This window comes from Trichechus manatus, unplaced genomic scaffold, assembly GCF_000243295.1.
Source record: "Trichechus manatus latirostris isolate Lorelei unplaced genomic scaffold, TriManLat1.0 scaffold00028, whole genome shotgun sequence".
Taxonomy (NCBI): domain Eukaryota; kingdom Metazoa; phylum Chordata; class Mammalia; order Sirenia; family Trichechidae; genus Trichechus; species Trichechus manatus.
In genome coordinates this window covers 6,616,870-6,634,744 of record NW_004443964.1, presented here as the reverse complement: position 1 = coordinate 6,634,744, position 17,875 = coordinate 6,616,870, and the positions used below count along the sequence as shown (strand labels likewise).

The following is a 17,875-nucleotide window of genomic DNA, read 5'->3' as shown; positions in this document are numbered from 1 at the left end:
ACTGTCTTCTGCACACAAGCTCCTGAGCGTTCTGGAACCTTCTTCCTCACTGGCATCAAATGCCCTCCGTCAAGCCGTTTGTTGCCTTATTGTTAGGGACCGAGAGAATGAATTAAGAGAACTGCACAGATTGCCTGTCCCCCCGGGAGCCCCAACTCTAAGAGACCCCCATCTGGACACACGTAGTGAGCAAAAATGGATGGTACATTCTGTCAGGGGGTAAGTGGGTTTGGGGTCCTCCACTGGGTGGGGCATGGGAGAGGAGCTTTGGGGGTATCTTGTCTATTACATGCAGGGCAGAGGAGAGACAGACAAGTGAAGTTTGGCAGGAGGCCAAAAGGACAGATGGCGAGCCCCCAAGTCCCCAGGTTAGTCAGGATATAAATAGTCCCTGCTGCTGCAGGTGCTCATTGGTGAGATTACTGGGGAGATGCAAGGCTGAGAGGGCGGGGCTCTTCAGAATGCTTCTCATAGGAGTGTGCCTTCCCAACCCACTGACCAGGGTGGTCCAGGAAGCATCTCGGGGAGGAGGTGACAGACAGGACAGTCATTGTCTGAGCCAGTAGTCCAGAGAGATGCCTGGTCGCCTGGGCTTCCAGCTTCAAAGCAGCAGCCTCCCTTTAGTGCTTGTCCACAGATCTTCCCTCAGTGGGCCTAAGCCTCCCTGGCCCTCGCCCGGAACCCTGTCTGTGCTCATGGGGCAGGTGAGGCCTCCCGGAATTGGCAGGCAGATCTGCGAAGCAGAGAACTTGCAGAAATTTTTAAGAGAGGTGCCTCATGCCCTTGTTGGCGGCCTTTTGCCTGTAATTAGTGGTTTGGCCTGGGAAACCTCAGGGAAGGCTCAGGGAACCCGGCTACGGATTAAGACCTCAGCCAGCCAGCATGATAGGCAGCTGGCTGGGAAGGCCCTGTGGTCTATGGCTCCTGCCCCGCAGGCTGCCTTGGGACCTGGCTGTGGAGGGATCCTGATACTGTGGCACAGCCTCAGCCCTGGGCCTCTCCTGGTGTCCTTGTGCAAGTAGCACCCGAGAGCAGGGCCCTTGGGGGACTTGGTGGCTGGCTTCTCGCTGGGAGGCAAGGGCCTCAGTCTCTGCTCCGGCCTGCCGTGCGCGCGGGCTCTCCCTGCAGGTACCTGAAGGAATTCCGCACGGAGCAGTGCCCGCTCTTCGTGCAGCACAAATGCACCCAGCATCGGCCCTACACCTGCTTCCACTGGCACTTCGTGAATCAGCGGCGCCGCCGGTCCATCCGCCGCCGGGACGGCACCTTCAACTACAGCCCCGACGTCTACTGCACCAAGTACGACGAAGCGACGGGCCTCTGCCCAGAGGGCGACGAGTGAGTGCCCAGCCGCCCGCAGAGGAGCCCCTGTCTCCTTCTGGGTAGATGCCTTCATAGCAGGCCAGCAGAGCCTGGGAGCCAGCGCAGCCCCCTTGCTGCGGCCCAGGCCTGGCTCAAGCCCTGCCGTTCTCTGGGGGCTCCTTTTCCTTTTCCCCACTTGGGGGAAACCCTAAACAGGCTTTCTGCTAAGCCTTAGAGCCACTAAGAGCCATGTTCCTGAACCTAGCTGGGCAGACCACAGGTACCCCCACCCTATCCCTCCACCCCCCACTCCGTCCCATCCAGGCCCTGCCAAGGCTGGCTGTTTAGAGACAGTTCCCCCTATTTTGCTGACCCTAAATGTTTGACCACAAATGCCTGTAGAGAGACAGGGCACAGCACAGGTGTCAGGAGGGGACTGCAAGCCTGGCAGATCACTGAGGGACCTGCGTCAGCTCTGCTGGTGATCTGTTTCAGCTTTGCAGAGGTGGTGGGAGTCACCACCAGGCTTGGTGGGACAGCTCACTACCCCACCCCTGCACCAGCACATCTTTCACAGAGGTCGGAGGCCTGCTGACCTCTCCAGGCGCAGGGGTGCCCGTGTTGTAAGTGGGCGGTTTGCTTCTCAGAGGACCCAGTCTGGGGAGCACTTGTCTTCCCGGGTCCACTCCACCCAGGGAAGCCTCTGGGGCATCTCCTGAGGGCAGTCCAGGCAGGACTCCTGGGCGGGCTGACACAGGGAGGCCGGTTCTGGTTTCACAGCAGGACTCCTGTCACTGGATCTCCTTGATCCGGATCAGTGAGCACACCTGGGTCCTGGTGAAAGCCCTTCAACAGCTGGGGAAGGGTGAGGTGTAGCCCAGATGGCAGGGCCAAAGCTGAGTGACCCCACTGCCATGTTCCAGGTGCCCATTCCTGCACAGGACCACAGGGGACACTGAGCGCAGGTACCACCTACGCTACTACAAAACCGGAATCTGCATCCACGAGACAGACTCCAAAGGCAACTGCACCAAAAACGGCCTGCACTGCGCTTTCGCCCACGGGCCCCATGACCTCCGCTCCCCTGTCTACGACATCAGGTGGGCTGTGGGTTGTGGTGGGCTGGGTCGGGGCCTGGCTGCTGAGGACGCTGAGTACCACAGACTGTGCTCTGGTTCCCGCCCTTATCCCCCTCCCCTCCCTCTGTCCTCTTCTCTCCTCCCAGGGAGCTCCAGGCCATGGAGGCCTTGCAGAATGGCCAGACCACAGTAGAGGGCAGCATTGAGGGCCAGTCGGCTGGGGCTGCGAGCCATGCCATGATAGAAAAGATCCTCAGCGAGGAGCCGCGGTGGCAAGGTGATGGTGGCCACACCGCTCTGTCAGCTGTCTGCCCTCTCTCCCCTCTGCTGTAGCTGCCCTGGGACTTGGCTCCCCACCACCACCTCTGCCAAGGGACACCCAGTCACCTCTTATCCCACCCAAGCCACAGTCCTGTCATTCAAGAGTCACTTCTAGGGGAGTTTCCCCAGATGTACCCTGCCTGCTCCCATCACCCTTCCAAAACCAAGTCCGTTGCTTTGAGTTGATTCTGACTCATGGCAACCCTATAGGACAGGGTAGAACTGTCCCATGTGGTTTCCAAGGAGCGGCTGGTGGACTCGAACTGCTGACCTTTTGGTTAGCAGCCGAGCTCTTAACCACTATGTCAGCATGGCTCCCCCATCACCCTAGGTGCTCCTAAGTCTTATAGTGGGTTTCCACATACGTGGATTTGTGCATGTATGTAAGTGCACATACATATGTTGTCAACCCTCAAAGGTACCCTCTTCCCCTGTGCGCTGTGGGAATCTCCAGGGACAGTGCCTTCCTTCCCTTTCTTCTGGGTCTCAACCTTAGTGTTGTCCTCCCTAGAGTGCCCATGGCCTGTGAGGTGGCCTCGCTGTCACCTTTTACAGGAGCCTCAGCTTCTGGACCTTCCTAGTGGCAGAGACATCTCCCCCACTCCTGGTACTGCAGCCCCACTCACCTTATCCTTGCTCTCTGCCCCCCATGCAGAGACCACTTATGTGCTGGGGAACTACAAGACGGAGCCATGCAAGAAGCCCCCGCGGCTGTGCCGCCAGGGCTATGCCTGTCCCTACTACCACAACAGCAAGGACCGGCGGCGGAGTCCCCGGAAGCACAAATACAGGTTCTTGGGCCTCAGGAGGGTGGCCATGGGAGGGAGGATGGCCGGGAAGGGACCACGGAGGGGGCTACTACCACTGCAGTGCTCAGGGAGGTGGGGAGGCCAGCCTTGGGAATGACAGGATCACAGGGCCCAGGCACAAGGGAAAGGGATAGTGAGGTTGGTTGAACAGTGGGAGCCCAGATCGTTCTCTCATATGAAACGAGGGCCTTGGATCAGATAGTCTCTGAGATCCTCCCAGTTCTGATCTGGAGGGGCATCTGCTGGGGGTGTATAAAAACGGCATGGTGAGGGTGGCTGATCTCCTCTAACTTCACAAGGAGGGAGGAGAATCATTATCAGCATCAACAGCCCAAGGCTGATTCTTATGAGGTGGAAGTCCGACATACCTCCACCCTCCAACCTTTTTACCAATTCTGACATCAGCCATCCCTCCCATGGCAGTCTGTACCTCTCTGCTGGGTTTAATAATTCATTGCAGTGGCCACACAGAACTCATGACCATACTCATGGTTATGGGGTTTGTTAGGAAGGTAACAGATTTCAATTCAGGATCAGGAACAACTCAAGATACAGTTCTTCGGTCAGCGCAGCTTCTTGGCAGTGCCCACAGGTGGGCCTCAGGCTGGCCCAGCCTCTGCCCTGGTTGGGCAGGTGTTAGAAAGCTCCTAGCTCTGTGGGTCGGCAAGCCCCACCGCAACCGTCTTCTACCAGTCTCCTGGTTCCCGTCATCTGGCACCGATACCGCTTTTTCTACTGAGGTGCTGCCGTCTCTCACTGTCATCTGTGTTATGGCTCTTCCTTCTCTTTCCCTGTGTCTCCCTTTAAGCCTAGCGGCATGGCAAACTGACCGATTCCCTTGTTATGGTTCCATACACATTATTTCCATGGTCCCACCCCCACAAGGGTGCCATGCACCTTATTTGTGTTTTTAACAAACTATCCTATTCCCTTGGTGGGCCACAAGCACCTCATTTGCATAGTCTCACCCAGTCATTTGGTGCAAGTTACAAGACCATGGCCAGAAAAGCCATATAAAAGCAATCCATCGCACTGTAAGCCACTCTCTGGCTACCTGTGGTTCTTTCATAGTTGGATGATAACTTCCCCCTCCCAATCATTTTACAGTCCAAAATAGTCATTAACAATTAGTCCTTCAGTAGGGCAAAGAGTCCTCAGGGTGAGGTTACTCAGGTACCAGCTGTTCATGTCTGCTGTAGATACTCTCTGATCTGGTCAGGTTCTCCAAAAGTCATCTCTGTTTTAGCCTCTCTGGTGTCTGATAAAATTTAACTGAGAGAAGATTATTCCCTTGCTCTGAGCCTCACGTGGTATCAGCATAGTAAAACCTTTAAGGGACTTTAGGTTTGGCCAGTGTACCCCAGTCCAGCAGTACCTCCCCCTTAGTCTACTTTTTAACATTTGCAACGTCTACAATTACAGTTTTTACAATCACAGTTAACCCTGTTAACAGTCAGCACTCACAACTGAATCATATAATTCTATCAGCATCTTCCCCCACCCTCTCTTCCCCAGACCCATCAGGAAAAGAGGAATCTATTCAGTGGGGAGCCTTCCTTGTTCCCCTCATTTTGAGTGTAAGCACACCCACAAAAGCGTGTAAGCCAACCACTTCATGCCTCCATTTTACATAGCCAATTTCTAAATTGCTTGTCCTGATCAAGCCAGTATTCTGAGGAGACAAGCATGTACCTTGATCTGAAGACTCTTCTGTTGCGGTTGGAAGTTTGAGCATCTGCGTCTGTAAGCAAAAATTCTCACAACTGGACTAATAAGCAACATCATGATAAACGGAGAAAAGATTGAAGTTGTCAAGGATTTCATTTTACTTGGATCCACAGTCAACACTCATGGAAGCAGCAGTCAAGAAATCAAATGACGCATTGCATTGGGCAAACCTGCTGCAAAAGACTTCTTGAAAGTGTTAAAAAGCAAAGATGTCACTTTCAGAACTAAGGTGCACCTGAGCCAAGCCATGGTGTTTTCAATGCATGCAAAAGCTGGGCAATGAGTAAGGAAGACCGAGGAAGAATTGACGCATTTGCATTATGGTGTTGATGAAGAATATTGAATATACTATGGACTGCCAAAACAATGACCAAATCCATCTTGGAAGAAGTACAGCCAGAATGCTCCTTAGAAGCGAGGGTGGATGAGACTTTGTCTCACATACTTCTGACATATTATCAGGAAGGATCAGTCCCTGGGGAAGGACATCATGCTTGGTAAAGTAGAGGGTCGACGAAAAAGAGGAAGACCCTCAGTGAGATGGATTGACACAGTGGCTGCAACAATGGACTGAAGCATAACAAGGATCGTGAGGATGGCGCAGGACTGGGCAGTGTTTTGTTCTGTTGTACGTAGGGTCACCATGAGTCAGAACAGACTTGACAGTACTCAACAACAACAACAACAACATCCATAAGCAAAGTCTAGTCCAGAGTAAGCCATCAAATTGCTGCAGTTTACACCACCTCACAGTGTCCAACATCTCTCTCTCTTCATTTGATCAGGTTCTGCTTAATTCATCCCTATCTGTCCCCCGTGGGCTAGATCAGCAGATACCAGCCATTGGCTCAGGAGTCCACACACCTCCCAGCACTTCAGACCTAGCCCCTTCTCTCTCTCATTCCTAGCCGCATGGGCTTAGGTCAACAGGTGCCAGTGAAACATGTCCAAACTCAGCCCATCTCTTCATTGCTGTGCCCTCCCCCACTTCCACTTATCTCGTGGCCCCATGTGGTTACCTCAAGTGAGCATACCAGGCTGTCTACTCACCAGCTCCATTTAACTTCCAGTCCTGGAAGGGGGTTCTTCTGATGGACACTTGACTTTTCCTGCCTTGATGCATCCAGTGGCAAACTGCTTGGTCAAAACTCAAAAGTAAAAGTCATTTTTATCTCTGTTGTATGTCCTTTCAAATGCAAATTTCCCAACTCTGAAGGTTGTGAGTGAGGCTCAGGTTTTTGACCTAAGTCCCCAGTACGCTGTACAAAGTTCTACTAATTGAAACTAACAGCCTGGGTTTCTTTCAGGCAAACCCTACTTTGTCTTTTAACATATCCAATCAATGATTGGCTGAAGGCAGAGTTACATGCTGTTATCTGTAGTACCCAGTATTCATTTTTATCATACATGTAGGTCTGTTTTACAACAGTAGGTAGGAGAAATGTTCAGTATCCATAGTACATTCAAATAAACACAGAGCCCTTTTTAAAACATTCCAGTGTCATCTTGTCACATTTTGACTGTCTTCCTGTTCATGTGCATATGACGTTGGGTGTCTGACTGGGTGGAACCAAAAGACCCTGGCTCCCTGTCAGTCATCTTGTTTAACCAGCCTGGCTTTGCCCCAAGCCACTCTAGATGCAGCTTTTCTCTCAGCTGCAGTATAACATCTCTTTCCTTTCAGCCATTACAGGTAGCAACAACCAAATAACCTTCTAAGAGTCAAAAGTTTTGTTTCCCACATCTCTTTGTTCTTTCTCTTACAAAGTCCCATGCTTCCGTGAGTCTGGAGCTATTGCAATGAATCCCACTTCTGACACCAACTGTAAAAATGGCGTGATAGGGGCATCTTACCTCCTTTAATTTCACAGGGGGGGAGGAGAATGATTATAAACATCAGCAGCCCAAGGCTGATGGCTATGAGGTGGAGGTCAGACATACCTCCACCCTTCACCCTTTTTACCAATTCTGACACCAGATATCCCTCCCATGACAGACTCTACATCTCTGCCGGGTTTGATAATATGTTGCAATGGCCACACAGAACTCACATACTCACAGTCATAGAGTTTATTAGGGAAGTGACAGGTTTCAGTTCAGCATCAGGAATGCTCAGGATACAGTTCTGTTTTGGTCAGGACAGCTGCTCAGCTGTGTCCACAGGCAGGCCTCTCTCTGGCCCTTAACCTCTCGGCCCCTTGGGCCTTTTTGGCCAGCCTGGCCTCTGCCCTGCTTGGACAAGTGTTACAAAGCTGCTAGCTCTGTGGGTTGGCAAGGTGTACCACAGCTGTCTCCTGCCAGTCTCCTGGTTCCTGCCGTCTCACGCCACCATTGCTGTTGCTACTGCTGTGCTGCCGTCTCTTGCTGTCTTCCGTGTTACAGCTCCTTCTCTCTGTGTCTCTCTTTAAGCTTAGTGGGATGGCAGAACTGACTAATCCCCTCATTAGGGTTCCATATACCTTCTTTGCATGGTCCCACCCCAACAAGGGTGCCATGTAGCTTATTTGCATTATTAGCAAGCTATCCAATTCCTTTGGTAGGCCACAAGCACCTCACTTGCATACCCCCACCCAGTCATTTGGTAGGAGTTACAAAACCATGGTGAGAAAGGCCATGTAAAAGTGACCCATTGTGCTGCAGAGGGCCAGGCTGCAGGTGTGGAAAGTGTGGCTGTGGCTAGAGCTTGGCTAGAGCACTCCCTTGGCTTGGGTGGTGCTTGGTGGGAGGGGCTTGGCTGAGGGGAACAAAACAGTGTCCTTGGTGATGCAACCAGCCTGAGCCAGAGAAGCTGAGCTGGCCCCAGCAGGGCCCTTACGCTGCGACTGGTCTCTTCCATGTCTGCATCCAGCCCTGAGAGGCTAGGAGGCAGAGGGACCCCAAGCAGGTGTCCAGGTGGCACCCCTAGGCACCATCTCACCTTTCTTGCCTCTATCTGACCCCACTTTATCGTTGGACCAGGTCGTCTCCCTGTCCGAACGTGAAACACGGGGACGAGTGGGGAGACCCTGGCAAGTGTGAGAACGGAGATGCCTGCCAGTATTGCCACACTCGCACGGAGCAGCAGTTCCACCCAGAGGTGGGCCCTCAGAGCAGGGGCCGTGGGTAGCTTAAATATCTCCTCTGAGAAGCAAGAAGAAAGGAGAGGAGGGTCCAGGCAGATGTTGGCAAAGCCTACCCAGATACCATTCTGGAAGAAGGATTGGAATCACAGGCCTCCCCCCAGTTGGAGGGACCCACCAGGCAGTGCAGGGGCCCTGCACCCTCACTTGGCAGCTTCCCTTGTTCTGAGCCCACACTCACCAGGCGGCTTTTTGCTCCCAGTTTTGTTTCCCACTGGCCTGACGGGGAGGGCACGGACTGGGCACAGTGACCTGGCCATTCTGTGCTTTGCGCACTGATGGTTCTTCTGATCCAGTGACGTCAGGATGTTTTTTTTTAAGCTCCTTCTAGCTGTCTGTCCCAGATGATAGCAGGGTACCAGGAACCTCCCCGACACAGCTCCCTGGCCCACCAGCCCCATGATGTGGCCGTGAGGCAAATGGTGTGCCTAGGTCTCATGCAGGGTACAGAGGCCCAGGCTGTCCCTGCCCTTGGTTCTCTGGAAGCCAGGCCACCCTGAGGTAGACACACGGACAGGGCCTGCCTTGTGTAGGCTGTGGATAGCAGTGTGGAAAGGTGGACCTAGTGTAGATCCCACCCCAGGGTGCCCTGGGGGTGTTGTGAGGCAGGGAGCAGAGCCTGTGATCTTGGCTCACTTCCAGCCAGGACCGTTATAGGGAGCAGCTTGGAGGAGATGGCCTGTGTGAGGGTCAGGCCAGGGCTGGTGGGTTCACGGCCCCAGGAGGCAGTAGGGGTGGCAGTGGGCTGCTCTGCAGTTCTCCAGGAGTTTGAGGAAGAAGGTGGTAGGGAGAGACTTAGGGAAGGAGTGGGATGGGAGGAGACAGGATGCCTCAGCTCTCCCCCATGCTGGGGAAGGGGCGCCTGCCCAGCCTGACCCACTCCGCTTTGCTCCCTAGATCTACAAATCCACCAAATGCAACGACATGCAGCAGTCGGGTAGCTGTCCCCGTGGACCCTTCTGCGCCTTTGCCCACGTAGAACGTATGTTGTCCCCGCTGCCCCGGGGGAATGCCCTCCCTGCCCTCCCCCACCTCTGCTCATGTTCCTTCAGGGAAAAGGCACCCTCCCAGCCACCCTAGGGCACGCCCGTGGCAGACATTGCTGATTGAATACAGTGCACTGTGAACACAGGCCTCTCCCGCGGAGCTGTCCAGTTGAGACACAATGTGAGCTCTGTATGCCATTTTAAATTTTCTAGGAGCCACACTTAAAAAAGCAAAAGAAACAGGCTACGTTAATTTTAATAATTTATTTCTATTAACCTAATATGAAATAGCATTTCAACACAACAAGTACAAAAATTTGCAAAGATATTTCACTGATTTTTTTTTTCTGTACGAAGTCTTTGAAATCTGGTGGGTATTTTACACCTACTGAAACCACCAGTGGCCATCAGGCTAATGCTGACTCATTGCAGCCCCATGTGTGTCAAGAGTAGAACTGTGTTCGGTAGGGTTTTCAATGGCTGGTTTTTGAGAAGTAGATCACCAGGCCTTTCTTCTTAGGTGCCTCTAGGTGGACTCCAACCTCCAACCTTCAGGTAGCAACTGAGTGGCTTTGCCGTTTGTACCACCCAGGGACTCCTTCATACCTAGGCACATTTCAGTTCCAACCAGCACACTTCACGTGTGGCTCGTGGCACTGGCCTGGACAGCGCAGGTCTAGACCCTCAATATTGTGCCCCAGACCGCCACTACCAACCTGTCTTCACCCCCAGCTGACAGCTCAAGGCACTGCTCTGGGTCCCACCTTTGGGATTTGAGTGAGACAGAAACCGAGGTCCTGCAGGAGGAGGGAGAAGCCTGTTCATGGCACCGAGGTCGTCCCCAGCCATGGGCACTGGGACCACCTGGTTGAGGCAGTATAGAGTAGTAATTCGTAGCTCAGGTACAGATGGGGTTCAAATCCCAGCTCCTGTGTTCCCCAGCTCTGTTACCTTGGGCAGTTCACCTCACCTCTCTGAGCCTCAGTTTCCTTATCTGTCAAACGAAGAGTTCTGTCTTCCAGTCGTGGTGAAGATCCATAAGTTAGTGCAGATTGCTTGGCACAGTCAGTGCGCAGTATGTGATGTTACTAGAATAAAGGGAGCCTCCCTTTTATGCACAGGGGATGCTGGTCTCCTTTGGAAGAGCCCAGCGTGCTTTTGGAGGGACAGAGCTGGCTCAGGAGCCCGCCGACGCCCTGCCCTTGTCTCTTGCAGAGCCACCCCCGAGTGACGACCTGCAGCCTTCCTCAGCTGTGTCCAGCCCCACCCAGCCGGGTCCCGTCCTGTACATGCCATCCGCTGCCGGAGACTCGGTGCCTGTGAGCCCCTCCAGCCCGCACGCCCCTGACCTCAGCACCGTATGTGCCGGGCCTGGGGGTTTGGGGCCTTGTCCCACTGGACTTGGGGTCGGGGGTGGGCCCATGCCTGTCTAGGAACCAGCACCTGCCTCTCCTGCCCCTAGGCTCTCTCAGCCTGCATGTGAGGAAGAGGCCCTGGTATCTGGCCTGGGGCCAAGGGCCTTTTGAACTCTTGTGGGGAGCCAAAGTGGGGGGTCCCCAAGCCTCCATTGGTCAGCCTGGGTGGAGCTGGTTGAGGGGACAAAGCCACCTGCCTCGTGCCCCACCCCCCCATGAGAAACGGGTTCCTGGGTAGTTGTTGCTGCCCAGGGGCAGATGAAAATGGAACTGAGCCCGTCACTGAAGACCCCCATCTGAGGAGAGCGTGGGGGACGGGCACTGTACTCGGCCCGTGCTTTGCTCACATGTTCTCTCCCATCCTCCTGGCAGCTCCTCTGTAGAAACAGCAGCCTAGGCAGCCCATCGAACCTCTGCGGCTCCCCCCCGGGCTCCGTCAGGAAGCCCCCCAACCTGGAGGGCATTGTCTTTCCTGGGGAGTCCAGCCTTGCCCCTAGCAGCTACAAGAAGGCTCCCGGCTTTGAGAGGGAGGACCAGGTGGGAGCCGAGTACCTGAAAAATTTCAAATGCCAGGTAAGGACGAGGGGCAGCAGAGGATGCTTCATGCCCGGTGTGGGTAGCCTTCTTCCGCGTGGGCAAGAGAGTGCTTGAGAGTGACTTGGCCCAGCTGGGGGTGGTGACTAGGAGCTAGGAGCCCTGTCCTCAGCTCATCCAGGAGTAAGCTCCGTTGTGCAGATGAAGACAGGAAGGCCTAGCCTGGCTGAGACTTACCCAGTGTCACAGAGCTGGTGAATAGAGGATCCCCCAGGCCTTCCAACCCAACACAGCCACTTTCCGCTCTGTGCTACCTTGGTGGATGGCAGGCCTTGGGGAGCAGGACGGAGGGGTCCCAACTGGGCCAGGAAAGAAACCTTCTGGGCTTGTCTGAGGCATAGAGTCTCTGGGGAGGAGAGGAGCAGCTTCTTTGGGTCTTGGGGGAGGAAGAGGAGTGGGAGCAGGGAGGGAGAGGGTGTGTGCGTGTCAAGGGGGCTTGCTGGCGGCACGACAGGCAGCCGTGTCTGGAGCCTCCCACCCCGTCCCTGCAGCCCCATGAGCTGTGGCAGGCCCAGGTGGACTCTTGACTGGGGCCTCCCTAACCACGTTCATCTCCTGCCCCCTGACTTTTCTCTAGGCCAAATTAAAACCCCACTCCCTAGAGCCCAGGAGTCAAGAGCAGTCTCTGCTACAGCCCAAACAGGTATAGAGCTCTCAGCCCCTCCTCCCCTGGTGGCACCCACTGTGGACAGGACAAGCCAGAACCCCAGGAGGCCTCAGGGTGTGGGGGCCCGCTTCCCAGAGGGACTGATGAATGAGGGCCCAGCTGAGGACAGGGCAATCCAGAGCAGAGGGTGGGGTCAGGCCCTGAGCCCCTCCACTCCTGGCCTCAGTCATCAGTCGGTCAGAGCAGTAGGCACTGAGCGTCTTAGCGTGCTGCTGCTTCCTCACCTGCTGCTGGCCCCCAGCCACACCGCCAGCCTCTCCACAAGGTGTCGGCTGGGCAAGGCCATTTCCCTCTGCCCCTCCCAGCTGCCATCTCTAGCTCGACCACGCCTCTGCACACAGCATCCCATTGCCTCTCCTCACTCTCTCGTTGCAGGACATGCTGGGCCTCCTCCCCGTGGGCAGCCCCCTGACCTCAAGCATTTCTTCTAGTATCACCTCCAGCCTGGCAGCTACTCCCCCTAGTCCCGCAGGCACCAGCAGCGTCCCTGGCATGAACGCAAACGCGCTGCCCTTCTATCCCACCAGTGACACGGTAGAGTCGGTGATAGGTAATTAGACCGTTTCTGTTGCTGGGCCCAGGCATGGGCCTGGAGTCAGAGGCTCTCAGGTCTCTGGAGTGAGACTCAAATCGGCACACCAGTCACCTTAGACAGCTGTCTTGGGAGAGGCGGAGGGCGGGTGCTCTGGGCCCTTTGAGCTAAAAGGGAAAATGAGCCCAAGGTGCAGGACCAAGGCTTAGAGCCCTCTCACGTAAATCACCTCTTCCCTGTGCCAGTGCAGCCTCACCCCAAGCCGCGTGTCACTCAGCCCCCGCTCGTTCTCACACGAGATGTCCTTGTGCAGTAAACAACCTGCACAACTGTCCTCAGAGTCCTGGTCCTGAGAAGTCGCTGCCCTTCTCTTTGAGCAGTCGTACAGATGCCCATTTTGTGTCAGGTCCTATGGCAGGCACTGGGGAGACAGAGATGAAGACATACTGTTCTGCCCTCCCTGACCAGTCAGCCGAGGGCAGGGAACCTTTTCGAACACCTCCCATGCGCTAGGCACCGAGGGCCCAGAGGCCTCCCCACCCTCAGGGAGCTCAGGTGAGATGCACTAGCTGTAACATGGAGACAAGACCTCTGTCAGAGGCCAGGGTCTCGCACTGGGACTTGATTCCTCTGGGGGTATCAGAGCTCGACTTCACTAGGGAGACAGTGTGGGGGTCAGTGTTGACAGAACAGCCTAAGCAAAGGCCCAGAGGCCTGAGACAGCTTGGCTTAGTGTGGCTTGAGCTTGAAGATGTGGCAGGGGCACTGGGGATGAGGTAGCAAAGGTCAGGTGGGTCCCGGAGCCGAGGCCAGGAGGCTCACACCTTGGTCACTCTGCCCCTAGAGTCAGCCCTGGATGACTTGGACCTGAACGAGTTTGGGGTGGCCGCCTTGGAGAAGACTTTCGATAGCAGCACAGTGCCCCACCCCGGCAGCATCACAATCGGTACTGGGCAGCGGCGGCAGGGTGGCATGGGAGGGCCTCCCAGGAGTCCAGCTGGCTGGCTTCGAGCGGCCTGTGCCCGTGCGGCCCCCCACAGCTGGCCCACCCTCACTCCCTCTCGGCCTCTTGCAGGCGGCAGTTTGCTGCAGAGTTCTGCGCCTGTGAACATCCCTGGCTCCCTGGGCAGCTCTGCCTCCTTCCACTCGGCGTCCCCATCCCCTCCTGTCAGCCTCTCCTCACATTTCCTGCAGCAGCCCCAGGGCCACCTGAGCCAGTCAGAAAATACGTTTTTGGGGACCTCAGCATCACACGGATCTTTGGGTAAGAGGGGACACAGCTCACTGAGAAGACTGGGGCAGGAAGCCTGGCTTCTAGAAAGTGCCTTTGGCCATTCTGTCCACTCTGTCCACGGCAGCATAGTGCAGGTGTAGGAGCAGGGGCTTTGGACTCAGAGGTGGGGGCAAGTCCCTGGGCCACTACCCCCTAGCTGCGCAACCCAGGACAAGTTACTTATCTGCCTTAGTTTCCTCTGCCGTAAAATGGGTCTACTGGCAGCACCCATTGCGTCAGGCTACTGTGAGGATTAAATGGAAGAATGTGAGGGAAGCACTAGTGACAGGTGGCCAGGCTCGGGGTGGGGCCCAGGAACCTCTAAAGCCTTGATGTTCCTCCCCTCCTGGGGCAGGTCTGAACGGGATGAACAGCAGCATCTGGGAGCACTTTGCCTCTGGCAGCTTCTCCCCGGGCACATCCCCTGCCTTCCTGTCAGGGCCAGGGGCTGCTGAGCTGGCCCGGCTTCGGCAAGAGCTAGAGGAAGCCAACTGCACCATCAAGCAGTGGGAGGAGTCCTGGAAGCAGGCCAAGCAGGTACTGGCCGCACTGCCCGCCGCCTAGTCCCTGGGGTCGTCCGGCCGAGCCCGTCTTACACAGGGGCACATGGGGTGGGCGGGCAGGGGCCTGGCAGGACACAGCAAACTCCTGGTTCTGTTTGCTCTCTCCCTTGGAAGGATCTGCCTTGCTAGTCAGGACCCTGGGTGGTTGGCGTGCCTTGAACTCCCTCTGTAAGCTGTTGCGTGGTCTGCTCTCCTGGGCTCCAGGTCAAGGGTGCCAGGCTCTGAGATGGGCCCTGTGTCCAGCTGCGGCCCAGCTGCCCCTGAGGTGCTGGCCAGGAGCCGGCCTTTGCCTAGTGCTCACCCTGCTGTGCAGGCCTGGCCCCTTTCCTGCCCAGTGGGGCTCTTGCAGAAGATCCTGAAACTTCTCTGTAGGCAGTGTCAGCCTCCTCTCTGGCCCCCTCCCCAGGCAGCAGCCCAGCCCACCGCAGGCCCTTGCCCAAGTGGCCCACACAGTTCTCAGAGATGCTCTCTAGGGGGCAGGGGCAAGGGGCACCCTCGTGACAAGGTGCTGTGTATTGGGCCCACAGGCTTGTGATGCCTGGAAGAAGGAGGCGGAGGAGGCCAGTGAGCGGGCCAGTGCAGCGGGCGCCGAGTGCGAGCTGGCCCGGGAGCAGCGGGACGCGCTGGAGGTGCAGGTGAAGAAACTGCAGGAGGAGCTAGAGCGGCTGCACGCGGGGCCTGACCCGCCAGCCCTGCCCACCTTCTCCGACCTGGAGGCCCTCTCGCTCTCCACCCTCTACTCCCTCCAGAAGCAGCTGCGGGCCCACCTGGAGCAAGTGGACAAGGTCAGTGGGAAGTTAGGGGAGACCCAGGGAGGGTGGACAGTGGCCTCAGCTAGCCGCTAGACTCTGACCACATTGAGCTTGCTCCAGGGATGGCCCCCCTTCTTCTGAGCGCCTCCAGCACTCAGAATGCTGGCCTGCTGGCAGGGGGCCAGGAAGGGTGGTCAGACAACTGGAGGTGTCAGTGTCCACTCTGGTACTTACAGGCAGGCGCTGACCGGAGCTGCATTAATAGTCCTGGGCCCTCAGTTGTGGTCCTGAGGGTTTCTCTTGTACACTTTCCACGTACCAGCAGGCATTCCAGAACAGTCCAGGCCCCCAGGGCTGCCCTGTCTGCATCCTAGGTGCCCTGCTGGGTCCCTGGGCAGCATGGTGCAGTGGGAAGAGCTTTATTTGCTTTGTGAGGCTTTTGACAAGCCCCAGGCATGGCCATGTGACTGTGAGCATGTCACAGCCCTCTCAGCCCCCTTCTTCTCATTCGGGGACCTACAGCCACCATGAGAGCGAACGAGACAACAGAGGCAGAAGCTTTGGTGCGAGGGCAATCCCTTCAGGCGTGGGCGCTGCACCTCAGGGCAGCCCAGCTCCACTCCCCCTCGCAGCTTCTCCCTGACACCCGTCTCTCTTGCCAGCTGCGGGCTTCGAGCAGCGTGCTGCTGAGTGGCTCTGGCCTCAGTTTCTCCATCCTAAGGGGGCTGAAGAGAGGGCTGAGGAGCTCCTGGCCCGACTTAGGGCCAGGCTAGCGGCAGAGAGCACAGCAGTGACCACGTGCCGTCTCCCCGCAGGCCGTGTTCCACATGCAGTCGGTGAAATGCCTTAAGTGTCAGGAGCAGACCCGGGCGGTGCTGCCGTGCCAACACGCTGTGCTGTGTGAGCTGTGTGCCGAGGGTGGCGAGTGCCCCGTCTGCCAGCCCGGCCGGGCCCACGCCCTGCAGTCGTGACCCTGCGCCCGGCCGCCCGGCCCACTGCTCACCTAGGACTTTTTAAAGTATATATAGAGATATATATATATGTATGTATGTATGTATATGTATATGATTCTGTATATGTATACATTCTGTATGCGTGCGGGCGTGCGTGGGCGGCCAGCGTGTGAACAGTGTCTGTGTGTATATCTGTACATAGATATAGACACACACTTTAAAACCGACTTACCAAGCACTTTTTAAAAGAAAAACTATTTTGCAGTCCCCCCGCCCGCCCGTGCCCACCCCTGCCCACCCCTGCCCTTCCCACTGCAGAGACAAAGCCCCCCTCCCCCAACCGGCCCTTTGGCAGGGAATCTGTCTTTTTTTTATGTAGGAACTAACTATTTTTAACTTCCTGGGGTCTGAGCAGGGAAGGGTGGGAAGCTGGAAGGGCCGAGGGTGGGGAGAAGCCTTCAGGGCAGGCCCTGCTCACCCACCTCCCCAGGCCAGGGGAGTAGAGCTGGTGCGGAGGACTCGGGTCCCCAGGAGCAGACCTGGGTCCCAGCTGTGAGAGCCACGAGGAGGGCTGGGGGGTGCACTGGGACACACCAGCCTAGCTCAAAGGCTCTTTACCAAATGTGTATTTCATTCTAAGGAGAGTTGGCAGGGGCTGGCGGGCCAAGGCTGTAGGGCCGGCCCTTCTCCTAACACCTGGGCCTGAGGCTCCTGGGGGGTCAAGGCCTGGAGTTCTGTCCCTCAGGTTCCTGAGGCTGGGGTCCACCCTTGGTCCTCTCCCTCTACCCCCACTAGGGCCCCAGGGCCACCTAGCAGGCTGGCACGGCCCTCTCTGACCCCCAGCTGTCACCCCCCCCCCACCTGCTGTCCATCTCCCTCTGGCAGCTAGTAGGGCAATTGGTGGGAGGGGCTGTGGCCCTGCCCCTGGAAGGAGGGCCCGCGTGCATTCCTTGGTGCTCTCTGAGTGCAGCTGACGTCCTGCCCAGCCCAGGGTGGACGCCTGTGTGCGTGTGTGTGCGTGCCTGTCCACTGTCTAGTGTGTCTCAGCTTCCATTTTTAAATCATCATGTACAGAGAGGTGCCGTGGGGCGGGAGGGCGGGGCGGGAGGAAGGTGGTGACCCCGCTCCCAGCACTGGTGTCTGGAGCAAGGGGGCTGGGAAGGGTCTGGCCCCAGCCCAGGCCCCCCTCTTGGGCTCAGCACGAAAGGGCTTTCAATGAATTGACAACTTTCTCTTTTTTTATGAAAATGCGAAAATCAACAGAGCTCCAAACATATTGGAAATAAAATATGAACTTGCAGTGGTAGCTTGTTTCCATGGGGTCAGGGGGGTGGGCCGAGGAGGGCCTCTGAGCTGGGAGTCAGGCCAGCAGCTTCCCACCTTTTGGGCCCCGGAGCCTTGCCTCAGCCTCGCAAACCCCACATGCTAGCTAGGGTGTGGCTAGCTGCTGAGGGGAGGCCTCCAGGCTCCCTGGGCCCCTCCAGGTTCGAAGTCGGCTCCAGAGCCCTAGACACAGCTCCCCACCAGGGCTGGGGGGAGTACACAGACCTCCCAGGCCCGGGACTCTTCTCAGGCCTGCTGTCTGCAGCTGTGAGGTTTCCCAAAAGGCAATGGGACTGCACTGTTTCTCAGAGAAACGTGGACTCCCAGTGCCTTCCCGAGGGATGATTTGCATAAAAGACGAGGCCGGAGGACATGTCCTTCCACCCTACCCCAACCCTCCTGCCTCCTGAGGGATGACCATTGAAACCCTTTGAGAGCCCCCCTCCTCCCTCTCCCCTG

At 56.5% G+C, this 17,875-nt stretch overlaps 1 protein-coding gene across 1 annotated transcript in view; it reads left to right on the top strand.

The window, feature by feature from the left end:
* UNK (unk zinc finger) overlaps positions 1 to 16,111 on the top strand; it is a 33,101-nt gene extending 16,990 nt beyond the window's left edge. Inside the window, exons 2-16 of the mRNA XM_004374144.1 lie at positions 1,129 to 1,338; positions 2,226 to 2,402; positions 2,528 to 2,658; positions 3,358 to 3,493; positions 8,198 to 8,315; positions 9,256 to 9,340; positions 10,560 to 10,702; positions 11,132 to 11,332; positions 11,931 to 11,996; positions 12,396 to 12,570; positions 13,397 to 13,498; positions 13,628 to 13,816; positions 14,181 to 14,362; positions 14,916 to 15,173; positions 15,956 to 16,111. Of these exons, the coding sequence (XP_004374201.1) occupies positions 1,129 to 1,338; positions 2,226 to 2,402; positions 2,528 to 2,658; positions 3,358 to 3,493; positions 8,198 to 8,315; positions 9,256 to 9,340; positions 10,560 to 10,702; positions 11,132 to 11,332; positions 11,931 to 11,996; positions 12,396 to 12,570; positions 13,397 to 13,498; positions 13,628 to 13,816; positions 14,181 to 14,362; positions 14,916 to 15,173; positions 15,956 to 16,111 (2,329 nt within the window). The remainder of the gene's footprint in view (positions 1 to 1,128; positions 1,339 to 2,225; positions 2,403 to 2,527; positions 2,659 to 3,357; positions 3,494 to 8,197; positions 8,316 to 9,255; positions 9,341 to 10,559; positions 10,703 to 11,131; positions 11,333 to 11,930; positions 11,997 to 12,395; positions 12,571 to 13,396; positions 13,499 to 13,627; positions 13,817 to 14,180; positions 14,363 to 14,915; positions 15,174 to 15,955) is intronic.
* Positions 16,112 to 17,875: the final 1,764 nt, after the last annotated feature.